Here is a 13,115-nt window from a genome sequence, read left to right on the forward strand (position 1 = left end):
GCACCCCGTTCCTCCAAGTTCTCGTTTGGGCTTCCTGGATTATTCTGGCGCGCTCCTTCAGTCTCTCTTTGAGCTCCTCCCGGTAATAGTCTGTGCGGGCTTCTTTCGCCAGTCTCTCGGCTCTTTTTGCCTCTCGAGTGGCTTCTTCCACCTCCCGAGTCCACCAAGGAGAGCTGTAACCGCAGTTCGTCTTCTTTCGGGGGGTGCTTTCACCCGCAACCCAGGTCAGCCAGTCGATTAAATCGTCAAACGCCTTGCTCAGCCCGTCGGCCGTCCGGATTCTGACCATCAGGCGGTCCGGCCCTGGGCGAGAGAGATATATACCGGAGTTTGGAGCCTCCTACAGAGAGTGGAGGAGGGGGGGACCATTTGAGGTGGACCTTCGGAGAGCCTCCTAGCATCTTTGAGTTCGGCCTCGTGATTTCCCATTCGTGTGTGTGTGACACCTTGGGTCAGTGGCTGTTGGTCTTCCAACAGGCGGAAACAGCGGATTCGAGCCGGCCGTGTGACTGTCGACAGCAGCCCCAGCATGTCTGTGCAAACCTGTATAATATCTGTGAATCAATCAGGGATTGACTGGGGAATATTGATTCCGGGCTGTCAATTGCCAAGTGCCGCCTGCTGGTCTGTCGAGGTTGTCGGGCCGCGCCGCTGGCTCTCAACACCGATATGGCGGCCGTTGGTCTTGTGGTTCTTCTTGTGAGTTTTCAGGCTAGCTCCGGACGCAAACGGTTCCTGCGAGATTGCTCAGAGTTGGGACTGTCACATCCCAGTTTGTAATTGCGGCGGGTGGTCGATCCTTCTTACTAGGGGAAACAGAGCGTGCCGGGCAGAATATCGAATCGACGGTAGATCTCGCAGGGCCAGACGTTGATCTGCCCTTGCTGGACCTAGTTAGCCGACACACTGAATGGATGGTTTGGGAGCACTGTCATGAACTCACCTCGTCGAACTCGAACGGCGGAAGGTTAGGATGACGGAGCCCACCTTGTCCATTCTCGTACTAGATGGAATCAGCCTTCATACTTGGGAAGGTAATCTCGCGTCAGCAACGGGTCTCTAGAACAGACAATCGGAATGCAGATCACTTACCGAGGTCTTATAGTGAGGCATGATCGGTAGATGGTTCACGTGTAGAGTGAATGACACGGGTGGAAAGTCGGCAGAAAGGGAATTCTAAGATGAAAAGCGATGCGGATGATGCATTTTGAGTCAAGTCTGGTGCTGTGCAAAGGCACGGTGGGGTTGAGGAGCACGCAAATTGCTACTCTGAAGTCTGGCAACACTTTGGCGGGCTCATGGGACGAGAACATGCCCGGACGTGCAGGCCATCCAGCTACAACACGTCTCAAGCCTAGACGTCTAGCTTCTCCCTCACATCCCCTTCACTGCCCTCCAACCAACTCGTCAATAATCCTCTCCAGCGTCTTCAGCGAATCTAGCTTCTCATTCTCCTCCTTCAGCTCCACCGCCCGCTCCTTGAACCTCCTCTGCCCCAACACATTCTCCACCCCGGCCCGGATGGCGTCCTCGCCGGGGTTTTGAGCCCTCAAATTGACTGCGACTCCGGCGTACTCGGCGCGGGCGCACACCTCGGCCTTGTCGGCGAGCGTGCCGGCCAGGACCATGGGGACGCCGTTCATGACGCCCTGCATGAAGCCGCCGTAGCCGGCGTTGGAGACGAAGACGTCGGCATGGGGCAGGACGGCGTCGTAGGGGAAGTAGTCGACCACGATGGTGTTGGCGGGGATTGTGACGCTGCTCGGGAGCTCGGCGCCGCGCGCGCCGAGGGTGGCAACGACGAGGAGGTCGGCGCGGTTGGCGAGCGCGTTGATGGTCGGTATGATGAGATCGATGTAGTTGCGGTGGGCGGTGCCCTGGGTGACGAAGACGAGCTTCTTCTTGTCGGGCGAGTCGGCGGGGAGGGCGGTGTTGTTGGTGATGGTGGGCCACCAGGACGGGAACTCAAAGGTTGGGCTAAGGGGTTTCAGGGGCAGGCCGCCGATGAAGCGCAGCTTGGGTTTGGGCTCCGGGAGGGGGTACTCCAGGCTGGGGCTCGTGGCCAGGACTGTTACGTCGCCGAGGTCCAGGAGTACGTCGAAGAAGGAGCCGGTGGCGGGCCGGGTGGCACCGAGGGCTTTTAAATGGTCGTTTAAGTGTTGCACCACGCTCGCCACGGCCGGCTCCATGGCGTCGGAGATGGACCGCCAGAGTGCAAGGTTCTCGGGAGTGTGGTCATAGCGGAGGCCGGGACCAAAGGGAGGGATGCTGTCGTGTTTTATGGCATAGATGCTGGTGTGGAAGTTGATGACTTTGGGCAGGGAGGAGTATCCCTCGGGGAGCGGTGCCCCGTAAACAAAGGGCGCGAGACCATTCGAAAAGCTCTCATGGAGAATGAGGACCTCACGATGAGGCTTCTCCCTCCGGATCCGTTCAAGCGTCTCCTTGAGCACACGGTGAGCTACCGGAATCGAGTCGGCAAAGATATGCTTCAAGTTCCAGAGTTTATCTCCTGGCGTTGCCTTGCCGATGAGGTGGGCCCAGACCCATGGGTTCTCGACGAATTCAGCGCCTATTTTCTCGATCGAGGCCTTGAAATCGGGACCGGCAATGAAGTAAACTGTAAAGCCCTGCTTGATCAAGTGCTCAGATATCGAGAGGAGGCCGGCCGTGTGGCCAGGAGCATTGAACGCAGTGGCAACGATGATTGGCTTCTCCTTGGGAACCATCTTGCATGTCTCTCCGGAGTCCGGGAGCGTCAAGTTAATATGCCGAGGCGGCTGACTTGTGAGGCCGGAGAACAAGAAAGCGAGCACATTGCAGAAGCCCTTATAAGAATCAAATTAGTGATGCCTGACAAATTTGTTGTTCAGACCTCGTTGTCAAGTCAACCCACGAGGAAATGCATCTCGGTCGAGCCCGGCATGCGGAATCTGACATGCCCGATCCTACAGGCTTACATTGCAGGAGCGCTTATAATAATTAAATTAGTGATGCCTGACAAATTTGTTATTCAGGCCTCGTTGTCGAGTCGACCCACGAGGAACTGCATCTCGGTCGGGGCCGGCATGCGGAATCTGACATGCCCGATCCTACAGGCTTCCAACGTCTGCTCGTTGCCCCGATAGGCAGAACAGCACGGGATGGAACGGGGAAAGGTTGTACTCGGATCGGCCATCGTTCCAAGTCCGACGGTCTCCGATGTCGACAGCTTGGCAGGAGCGAGAGATGGATGGATGGATGGAATTTATTTCGCCCGGAGGCGCGAAGCCTAAAGGGCCTTGGCACGCTAACTACTGTACATCCAATTCGTTGACGTTCAATCATCAACTCGTACAAGCCCTTTACTCTCTCCGCTTTTCTCACGCCACTAACTGTAGCCTCTTGACTTAGTTTAACAGATCGACTTGGAGGCTGCGTTCTCCAAGTGTTCAGCGTCCTATCTTCAGCAGCTAAAGCGGGATCTGCTGGTTGAGGCTGTGTAGTGTTAGTGGAGCTCCCCCTACTGTGATTTTCCCAATCTTCGTCGTTCCTCGTCAAGTTCCCATCTCCCTGTCGCCATTGCGTATTTGATCGTTGCCAAGACTGCTTTCATGTCTGGCGACCACATTTTTGGATCCGATGGTGCTTTCCCTCCCAGGTAGAATGAGAGGCTCCCTCGCCTTGCCACTGTGCATTACAACATGTCTTCCCTCAGAGCGAGAGATATTCACCAATTCGCTGCACGGTCGCTGACCTGCTGACCAGTGGCGCGCACGGACCCGCCCACCATGACGCGCACAGATCTTCACCACGCCGCAGAGCCTACAGTAATGGAGCTTGCTGTCTCTTCACCATCCCTGCTGACCTTATCGCTGACCTCTCCCAGCACACCCTGAGTCCAGAGGCGGGCTATAGCGCCCCTCCAGCATTGTAGCCCCTGTGTTTCCGCGTTTCAGGATCACGAGGTAGAGTTCCCGGCCCTGGATATCTAACCAGAGGCCCGCTTCTTCCTGCTCATTACGCCTGCTCTTGGCTGATACTTGGAAAGCACACCCCTGCATGGGACGCGGCAGGCTACCGTACCTTGTGTAATCAGTGGAACGAGGGGCCGGGCTCGAGCATCGCGTCATGGCGTAGGGCCGTTAACTCCGTTGAGAGCTTCCCGGCGAAGAAGAACAGGCAAACCACTCCTACCAAACGGGTGTGCTCAGGGCCATTGTGGGACAGCAAAACGCCGAGCACCTTCGCGCACCCATCCACCACAAATCTGCCTAGCGCCCGGAGGTTGCGACACCGTTTGTGACATTGCACGATCAATCTGAGGTGGCCAGGGTGGTTCACGATGACCAACAGAGACAACTCTCATGCTACCTAGAAGCGTATGCCGACACTGGAGCCGACGCCGTACGAGAATTTGTGGAACGAGCGGTGGGTATGGCAGGGAGGAAATCTACGGTTGGGTGTAAGGGCTTTTGAGAAACTGTGGCGTTTTATATGGACATTCTGTTTGAAGGCGAGGAGAGAGCGGAACCCGAAAGTTAGAGACCGGCTTCAGCGGATGTTGTTATACTACAATTATTTGGGCCTTTAAGGTAGTTTGACTCAGCTGGAGTGGTTGATTGGTCGGAATAGAGATACAGAGTGTTGAGGAGTGGGTTAGGACGACACTTGATTTGTGACGGATTGAAAATATGAAATAGAATGTCAATGTTCGTCGCCACCGCTGGTCTGTCAAGAAACAAGGGTCGTCGTGTAGGGATGCTTTTCTCATCGCGATTATTCAGGTTTTCAACCAGAAAATGATTGCAGAATGTATTGGCCTTGTTGAGTCTTGCAACAATCGTTCTCAGCGTCACCTGAGTCACTGAGTGCTAGAGGCCTCGCTCTATGCTCTGTTTCCTAGGTACAGTCTGTAGGTCTGGCATTGAAGTACTTGGGGAAGGTAGTCAGGAACGAGTTAAATAGAATAAAGTCGCTGTTCGGACTATTCTGGCAGCGCAGCAAGTCCTTCCTTCAAGCTGCTACGCAGCTCGCACCGTTTCCACTATCCTCGACATAACCTTCCGGGAATTTCTCTGTCAGTCTCCTTATCTCGTCTACCGCCCTACAACCAGGCTCGTCAACGGTTAAAATGATAATGCAGAGAGTATTATTCCCTTACATCTGAAGATACGCATTGTTATCCGGAAACAGCGTAGCTGCGTGCAGGTTGAATCTCCTAGTTGATGTGATGTTGTTAATGGTGCGAGAGCTTGGTTGGTTGTCTGCCGAAGGAGTTCTCACAGCGCATAGAGAGCATTCCGGTCATCGAAATCCGTCACAGGATCGGACCAGTCCGCTATGTGTGATTTGTAGGCCTCAAAGTATGGTGAAGTGAAGCGGTTTCGGGCCGGGCGCCAATTCCCAAACTCGTCTAAGTGCGGCTTGCCTTGGTCAGCGGCCTCGCTTGCGTTCTACAACCGCGAAATAACCTGAAGGGGAAAAGCCTCAATGACACCTCACATTCGTAGTGGGCCCAAAAGCTGGACGGGTCGAAGATAATGGAGGCTCCAGTCTCTTCAATGACGGCGGCGTTACCGTACCATAGGTCCCCGTGAACCAGTGATGGTTGAACCTGGCGTCCATTGCTCTCAAGCGGCCGCAGAAGCCGGGGAATGACTTTCTCAAACAGCGCAGGACACAGGGCCTCCAACTCAGGACTGGGGCCAGCTCTTTCCTCGCGGACTTTCAGGATATGACGGAGGCCATTGGCAAAGAAGGCCTCCCAGCTATCGCACCATGTGTTGTCCTGTGGGAGGTCACCATTGTAGGTCGTGCAATGAAAGCCGAACTTGCCCTCGGGCGACGAGTGACTCGAATGCAGCCTGGCCAGCTTCTCACAGAAATCATTGGGCTCGGGGAGATCCTCGGAGAATTCGTAGAATTTGCAGAGGTAGAAGTGTGCATCGGAGTGGTCGTGGAGACTCCCCCAGGCGATGGGCTTGGGGCAGAAATCGGGCGTGATGGCGTAGATGGCAGACGTTGCCTCGTACTCGCCCTTCAGTGCCTGAAGTCCGTGGAACCCGATCGAGATCTGAGACCACCTTCAGCATATATCCCCGTCGGAAAATGGAAGTTCAGGCCTACCAGACCTTGATGAAGTAGCTTTCTTGTCCGCCGTTCACACCGAGAACATCGATTCTGAAAGCCTGCGCCCACGCTGATGTGTTGCCGCGTTGCACACGTAAGATCGCTCCAAGGTCCGGAAGCACTGGTCGCAGGACAAAGTGCAGTTAGCAGAGTTCACTAGGTACATCGAGTCATGAGGTCTGAAGGGCAGAAACTGACCGGCAGTTACACTCGGGTCGACTTCACGCCGGGTGAACGCATCTGAAATTTCGCTCAAGAGGCTCAAGTCTCCCATCTTTTCGGGAGAGTCAGTGTCGAAGCGGCCAGAACAGCCAGACTGGTGGGGTGATGGCCTGACAGAATGAGACGAAAAGTGGACGACGTGTCGGTCCATGGAAGCTCAGGGTATTGAATGTGCAGGATCAACATGCGCCTCACATCTGCAAGAGTCATGGCTTCGAGCCAATCGCTCCAGCGGGAGGTTACATTCAAGGTCGCACTTGCCGCAGTGACTTGCCAACCAAGCAGACCAATCTCGCTACTCGCGAGTCCTTGGCATCCTCGAGCGGGGTAATGATGTGGATGCTTCTTCTTGCGTGCGCAATTATGGATGACAGATATCGTTGCAAGACACAAACCGTTCAGGTTGGTCTTGGTCCTTACCCTTACTGAATCTTTGGACAGAAAGATACCTTGCGAAATTGGCCATGGAAATTCCTACATTCTTCACCCTGAACAATGGCTTGAAAGTGCCAGCTATTGGCATTGGCACTTTCCAAGGGGAAGGGGACAACTCGAAAGTGAAGGATGCCGTCAAAACTGCCCTGAAACTGGGGTACAGGCATATCGACGGTGCCAATGCCTACGGAAATGAAAAGTATATTGGCGAAGCAATCAAGGAAAGCGGCGTCCCGAGAGATGAGCTCTTTGTTACGTCCAAGCTGTCAGTTCTCGCCCTGGCCCTCACTGATCAGTTCTGAGATGAAAAACCCTGAGTGACAACTGACATTTGAGTCCTGGACGTCTTGTATGCAGGGCACAAACTTGGCATGAACCAATGGATGTAGAAAGGGCCCTCGACGTGTCTCTCAAGGACCTGCAATTGGATTATGGTAAGTCCGCCTCCTGAAATGCCGAAAGTCAAGGTAAAATGGGCGACAGTACATCTAACCATTCTACTTGCAGTTGATCTGTATCTTATGCATTGTACGAAACCCTTTTTGTGTGTTTGATAGCAACCATAGGCTGACTGCCCACCTCAAGTTCCCCATGCGTACAAAGCTGGCGAGAACAACAAGACCATCCGCCACCCGAGCGGCAACGGAAAGGTGTGTACACGATCTGGCCACCCCGTACCTTGCACATTGAAAAGTCCCTCACCTCTAGCACAGCCTGTCATTGATTATGAGCTTTCAAGACGATACCCAGAGACCTGGCAGGCCATGGAGAACCTGGTTGCCTCGGGCAAAGCCCGTTCAATAGGGAGGTCAGGCCAGTTTGCACCAGAGGATTCAAAAGTGCTGACCCAACCACAGGTCTGTCGAATTTCAATATCCTCAAGACAAAGCGGATCCTCGAGGTTGCCAAGATTGTTCCAGCTGTCAACCAAGTCGAGATTCATCCGTAAGCAGCCTAGAGCCCCGTCGTCACATGCCGCTGACCCTTACCATCGGAATTAGGTTCTTCCCACAGAAAGAGCTACACGAGTTCTCAGCCAAACATGGAATCCTCCTGATGGCCCATCAACCCCTCGGCGGTCGACCAGTGGGTGTGGTACGAGCCCATCCAGACGAGCCCTATCCGACTGAGGATTCCACGGTATGCACCTTACGCTCTGACCTGCAACTGGCAAGCGTGTGAGTCGATAGAGGAAGAGCAGCCGCGCTAACCCTGGATCACAGATTGTCAAAGTCGCCGACGAGTGCAACATGTCTCCGGCGCAGGTCAGTCGAAATCCCAACCAATTCCAAATCTTTTCCTACAAGCTGCTCACATCTTGAAACATGATGCAGGTGTGCCTTTCCTGGGCCGTCCAGCGCGGAATCCCGGTAGTCCCAAAGTCGGTGCAGGAAGGACACATGAAGCAAAATTTGGAGCTGAAGCGATTGCCGGATGGCCTTTTCGACGAAGTAAACACCGTATCCTCTCACCGTGGCCCGATACGCTTCCTGGACCCCAGCCTGCACATAGGGTTTGACATCTTCGATGAAGAGGTTGACCAGCCAGTTGCCAATCGCGCCCCATGGGATTAGATGGCACCAGTGCTCATCCATGTGCAGATCTGGTTGCCACTTCAGGGCCCAAGGCCTGGGTTAGGGAGGTGTTGAGGGTCCGGGAGATATGCTTCTCCTTTTCCCCGATTACTTAATTTGATCTCACCAACTTTATATAACCCCAATGCAAGTTGACTCAAGCTGCCTTGAACGCCAACCTGGAAGCTGCATCCTCGAGACCTGGCGGTTCGCTCCATGCCCTGAGCTTTGCAACAGCAAACTACATAGTGATCCAGCCCTGGGTGTTCCGTTAGCGTGACAAATGGCGGGCACAAGACAAGCACGGAGAGAAAAGATTTTAAGGTGGGAGATCAGAAAATTGGAAGATGAAAAATGAACACGAAGGCAGGTAAAGAGCAAGAGAAATGGGGAAACGAAGATAAGATGACCAGCAAGGAAGGTAAAAGTGAGAAAAATGGAGAAGGAAAGGAGAGGAAGAAAGAATGAAGACGGACAAGAAGGTGAAAGTGAAGTAAGATATGAATTGTAACTGTACCTCTTTGAGTCCAGGTTCCGCTCCCAAAGCAGGATAGATTGTTAAGAGATCTATCGCTAAACAATATACCCGTCTCGATGCTTTAACGAATGATGTTTTATATGTTCTGCTCCTACATCTCAACTCCTTGTATCAGTGATGTGCCACTCCATATATATCAGTCTGTCTGTCACGGATACCTATCCACACCGAGGAACACCGATCTCGCGACTAGAGGAGGGTTGCCTCTTGGACTCCAACCAAACTTGCTTCGTGCCCGGAAAATCCTCGCACCGGCTTTTTCCGCCCCACTTTCTAAACGTAGCTCATACTGTGGGCAGCCAATCCCCAGCATGCGCCCTCAATGCAAGCGCCGCTCGGGATGAGGATGCCGCACCCAACAAGACTCCGATCCTCCGTTTCTAAACTTGACAGCATCACTCCCAATCTCCACATTCTTGCTGAGCCCAAGCTCTATGGATTTCTGGCTGCCTCAAGCGGCAGATGGATCAGGTACGTTTGTCACCAGGCGGGGGACTTGATGCTCGGAAAATCCCGCCCGGCAATAGCCGGTTGGATGACCTCAGCCATGCGGGAGAACCGCCTTGTCACCTGGCTTTGGAAATTGAAAACATGAACCTTGGACCACCTACCACATCCCAAACTGTCGGTATCTGGTTCTAGCTAACGCCATATTCGCACCAGCAGCCCAAGAGACCCTTCGCCGGGCTCCTGTCTCGATCCGGGACGGACAAGTCCCTGCACAGAAACTTTACCCGTATCGACACCGCATCGTCCTCCCTCTCCATTTCCGTCTCCTCGCTCGATCCCGATGACGAGAAAGGCCCCCTTGGCCTGACGACGCTTTACGAACCAGAGCCGCCCAGAGAGCCCCTTGTCGATATTGTCTTCATCCACGGATTAGGAGGAGGCAGCCGGAAAACATGGTCCTACTCGTCCCAACCCCACCACTACTGGCCGCGATCGTGGCTCCCCGCCGACAATGACTTCCTCGACGTCCGCGTTCATACATTCGGTTACAAAGCGGATTGGGGGGAGCGCCGGGACAGCATTCTGGACATCCACGACTTCGCCCAGTCATTGCTGGGTGCGCTACGGAACCATCCAGGTATCCGCCGGTCCGGCACCCGCATTATCTTTGTCGGTCATAGCATGGGAGGATGCGTGGCCAAAAAGGCATACATTCTCGCCCGTCAGGACCCAACGGCTGCCGATCTCGCCGCTAGAGTGCAGTCAATTTTCTTCCTAGCTACACCGCACCGCGGATCGGATATGGCTTCCATCCTCGAGAACATGCTGGCCATGGCTTGGGGAAAGAAGCCCTATGTAACCGACCTGACACCTAACTCGTCGGCCTTGACGACAATCAATGATGCCTTTCGTCACTTTGCGCCTGAGTTGCGCCTTTGGTCGTTCTACGAGACTTTGCCCACCAAGAGCGCAGGAACCATGAGTCGAATCGTTGTCGACCGACACTCGGCGACGCTGGGCTATCACAACGAGGAAATTGCCGGCTTGGATGCCGACCACCGCCATGTTTGCAAGTTCGACACGCCGGCTGAACCGAACTACAGGACGCTTCGAAATGCCCTACTCACAGCCGTTGATTTGATTCGAGCAGCGGCCGGAACGGAGCAGGGACCTCGACTACCGGGTGACAAAGACGATACTTCTTCTACGGTAACCTCTAAAACTCGGATGTCGCCTGCTGAGGCTACCTCGCGTCTCCGCTCCTTTCTTGGAATACGGAAGCCGGTCGAAAGCGACGTTGCCACGCTTCATGTGCTCAAGCAGCCCGGCTCCTGTGAATGGTTTACCTCGAAAACATGCTTTGTCTCGTGGCGAGCTGGCACGGCGCCCGGGATTCTCTGGCTCGTTGGGAGGCCTGCTGCGGGAAAATCCGTTCTCTCGGCCCATGTCATTGAGCACCTGAGCGCCACGCATGTGTACTGCAGCTACTTCATTTGCAAGCACGGCAAGGCGGGTGATTCGACACTGAGCGACTGTTTTCGCTCCTTGGCCTTCCAGATGGCCATGCAAGACGACGTGGTGAGAGAAGCGGTACTCCAGCTCGCTCAAGACGACTTCACGTGGGACATAACCGACGAAATCACAGTCTGGCGAAGGCTTTTCGCGGGCTGCATCTTCAGAACACCATCTTTGGCGCAACACTTCTGGGTCGTCGACGGAGTGGATGAGTGCGTCAACTTCAACGCGCTTTTCGCACAGAGATTGCTAGTTTCCCTCCCCAAAGAACTCAGACTGTTTGCCACGAGCCGCAACGTGGAAGAGATTGAACGCGGCCTAGCTCCCCTGATACCGAATCGCGGCTATTTGTACCTCTTGTCTGATGAAGACACCGCCGAGGACATACGGCTATTCCTGACCACGGGCCTGATGCAGCTGGGTCGACCAGAAACCCTCGAGGATCGCGAACTCATGTGCGAAAAGATCATACAAAAGTCGTCTGGCTCCTTTCTCTGGGCACGTCTTGTGTTCCAAGAGTTCGAGAATGCGTGGACAATGGAAGCTATGAACGCTGTACTACGCGAAATACCTCGAGGCCTCTCCGAGCTATACTCCCGGATGGTGCAGTCCATTGAGCAAGACTCGCGTAAGCTGGTTTTGGCAAAATCTATCTTGACTTGGGTTGTGCTCGCCTGCCGCCCCTTAACGGTGGAGGAGTTGCGGTGTGCGGTCAAACTCGACATCAACCAGACCCTTCAGAACGCGACCAAGGTGATTCCAGATCTGTGTGGACAGCTGGTGTTCATTGACCGGCAAGACAGAGTCCAGGTCATACACGACACTGCGCGTGAATTCCTGCTTACTGAGTCCTTCGGCCTGGCCATCTCCATTCATAAGCAGCAAAATCACACCCGACTAGCGTCGCTGCTCCTTCGATATCTCTCCGGCGATGTCTTGAAACCGTTGCCGGCAACGTCACAACCAATTTCCGGGCGTCTCAGAGGTTTCTCAAAGCTTGCTGTCACCCCATCAACGTTGGATACGTCTTTGCTCGAGTACGCAGGCACCTTTTTCTCGGAGCATGTGTACCGAGCTACCTCTGCCGACCACCAGCTCATGGATGACTTGGCCAACTTCCTCCTGGCCAACAACGTGCTCTCGTGGATTGAGCGCATTGCCAGAACTGGCGACCTCACGGCTATATCGCGGACGGCCATAAATTTGCGCGAGTACTATGGGCGAAGAATGAAGTACGTGCCGCCAACAGACAGATCGATGCAACTTGTCGACGGCTGGGTGACTGACCTTATCCGCGTGGCCGCCAAATTCCGGGCTGCGCTCCTTGACTGCCCTTCGTCCATCCACTCACTGATACCTCCCTTGTGTCCGTCTGAGTCAATCATCTCTCGAACATTTGGTAGGAATCCCCGCCCCTCCCCTGCCTCATCCAACTTGCATGTGGAAGGCCTGTTACCCGGGTCATGGGACGACTGCCTGATTCGAATGGACTTCCAAAACGGCCAGACCACCGCACTCGGCTGCGGCGATCGCTTCTTTGCCATTGGGCTCTCGACAGGCCAAATCTCTCTCTACGATCCCACTTCACTCCAGGTTGTACGAAGGTGCGACCACCTGGAGCGCGTCAATGTCTTGGAGTTCAGCCCTGAGGACTTGCTGCTTGCTTCTTGCGGTCCCAAACGCCTTGTCATATGGGATATCAAATCTGGTACCAGTCTGCACGCATTCTCTTTGTCGTCATCCTCGCTGGCCGTGACATTTCTCAGTCTGGACGAGGTTCTCTGCGCCTTCAGGTCTTGCGAATTGATTAAATGGTACGTCAAGCACAAACTACCCCCGGCACCCACAGCCTTCTCCCCACCCCTCCCAAAGAAAAGAATAAAAGAAAAGAAAAAAGAATTTATTTTATTCTCTTTCCTCTTCCTCTTCCTCTTTATCTTCCTTCTCTTGTATCTTCATCTTCCCTTTTGTTACTGGTTTACCTTTCCTTTTTTTATGCTTTCTTTCTTTTCTCCTCTCCTCTTCAACTTCCTCTTCCTCTCCCTTTCCCCTTCTCTTTTTCATCTTCCTTTACTTTAACTAACGTTTTTAAATTCTTTCTTCCATTTCCTCCTCCTCTTTATCTTTCTCTTCCTCTTCCTCTCTCTTTTAATTTTCCTCTTTTCGTCTTTTACATAACGTGGTCCACCATCGAGCGGGACACCCCATCGACCGGGACACTTTTCTAGACCACACCACTACAAACCGCCAAAAGTCCACCAAAATCTGAT

General features: G+C 53.9%; 6 protein-coding genes across 6 annotated transcripts in view; 2 read left to right on the top strand and 4 right to left on the bottom strand.

The window, feature by feature from the left end:
* Positions 1-600: 600 nt before the first annotated feature.
* Positions 601-1,113, bottom strand: N657DRAFT_694253 (uncharacterized protein; the record flags this gene model as incomplete). The annotated part of the gene is made up of 4 exons (XM_062797273.1): positions 601-712; positions 808-884; positions 944-1,003; positions 1,093-1,113. 4 exons carry the CDS (start codon positions 1,111-1,113, stop codon positions 601-603), a joined length of 270 nt encoding a protein of 89 aa, XP_062642413.1.
* N657DRAFT_605822 (glycosyltransferase family 1 protein) lies at positions 1,093-3,203 on the bottom strand. The gene is made up of 2 exons (XM_062790199.1): positions 2,897-3,203; positions 1,093-2,828 (listed from the first exon to the last, which is right to left on the bottom strand). Exons 1-2 carry the CDS (start codon positions 2,924-2,926, stop codon positions 1,386-1,388), a joined length of 1,473 nt encoding a protein of 490 aa, XP_062642414.1. The 5' UTR covers positions 2,927-3,203; the 3' UTR covers positions 1,093-1,385.
* Positions 2,870-3,774, bottom strand: N657DRAFT_366764 (uncharacterized protein). The gene has a single exon (XM_062787007.1). The coding sequence runs from the start codon at positions 3,325-3,327 to the stop codon at positions 3,010-3,012; it is 318 nt and encodes a 105-aa protein (XP_062642415.1). The 5' UTR covers positions 3,328-3,774; the 3' UTR covers positions 2,870-3,009.
* A 1,275-nt stretch (positions 3,775-5,049) lies between these two features.
* On the bottom strand, positions 5,050-6,385 carry N657DRAFT_694255 (uncharacterized protein; the record flags this gene model as incomplete). Its single annotated transcript, XM_062797274.1, has 5 exons — positions 5,050-5,200; positions 5,266-5,395; positions 5,485-6,055; positions 6,114-6,232; positions 6,310-6,385. The coding sequence occupies 5 exons, from the start codon at positions 6,383-6,385 to the stop codon at positions 5,140-5,142; spliced, it is 957 nt and encodes a 318-aa protein (XP_062642416.1). The 3' UTR covers positions 5,050-5,139.
* A 412-nt stretch (positions 6,386-6,797) lies between these two features.
* Positions 6,798-7,219, top strand: N657DRAFT_583295 (Aldo/keto reductase; the record flags this gene model as incomplete). The annotated part of the gene is made up of 2 exons (XM_062789664.1): positions 6,798-7,033; positions 7,105-7,219. The coding sequence occupies 2 exons, from the start codon at positions 6,798-6,800 to the stop codon at positions 7,217-7,219; spliced, it is 351 nt and encodes a 116-aa protein (XP_062642417.1).
* A 313-nt stretch (positions 7,220-7,532) lies between these two features.
* Positions 7,533-13,115, top strand: part of N657DRAFT_659477 (uncharacterized protein) — a gene marked incomplete at both ends in the record, with an annotated part of 9,651 nt that continues 4,068 nt past the window's right edge. The window contains 13 exons of the mRNA XM_062794994.1: positions 7,533-7,563; positions 7,626-7,713; positions 7,770-7,944; positions 8,103-8,315; positions 8,640-8,666; positions 9,191-9,351; positions 9,555-11,448; positions 11,479-11,556; positions 11,587-11,614; positions 11,645-11,847; positions 11,884-11,910; positions 11,941-12,581; positions 12,612-12,659. Coding sequence (XP_062642418.1) covers positions 7,533-7,563; positions 7,626-7,713; positions 7,770-7,944; positions 8,103-8,315; positions 8,640-8,666; positions 9,191-9,351; positions 9,555-11,448; positions 11,479-11,556; positions 11,587-11,614; positions 11,645-11,847; positions 11,884-11,910; positions 11,941-12,581; positions 12,612-12,659 — 3,614 coding nt within the window. The remainder of the gene's footprint in view (positions 7,564-7,625; positions 7,714-7,769; positions 7,945-8,102; positions 8,316-8,639; positions 8,667-9,190; positions 9,352-9,554; positions 11,449-11,478; positions 11,557-11,586; positions 11,615-11,644; positions 11,848-11,883; positions 11,911-11,940; positions 12,582-12,611; positions 12,660-13,115) is intronic.

This window comes from Parathielavia appendiculata (assembly GCF_033297405.1).
Source record: "Parathielavia appendiculata strain CBS 731.68 unplaced genomic scaffold N657scaffold_40, whole genome shotgun sequence".
NCBI lineage: Eukaryota > Fungi > Ascomycota > Sordariomycetes > Sordariales > Chaetomiaceae > Parathielavia > Parathielavia appendiculata.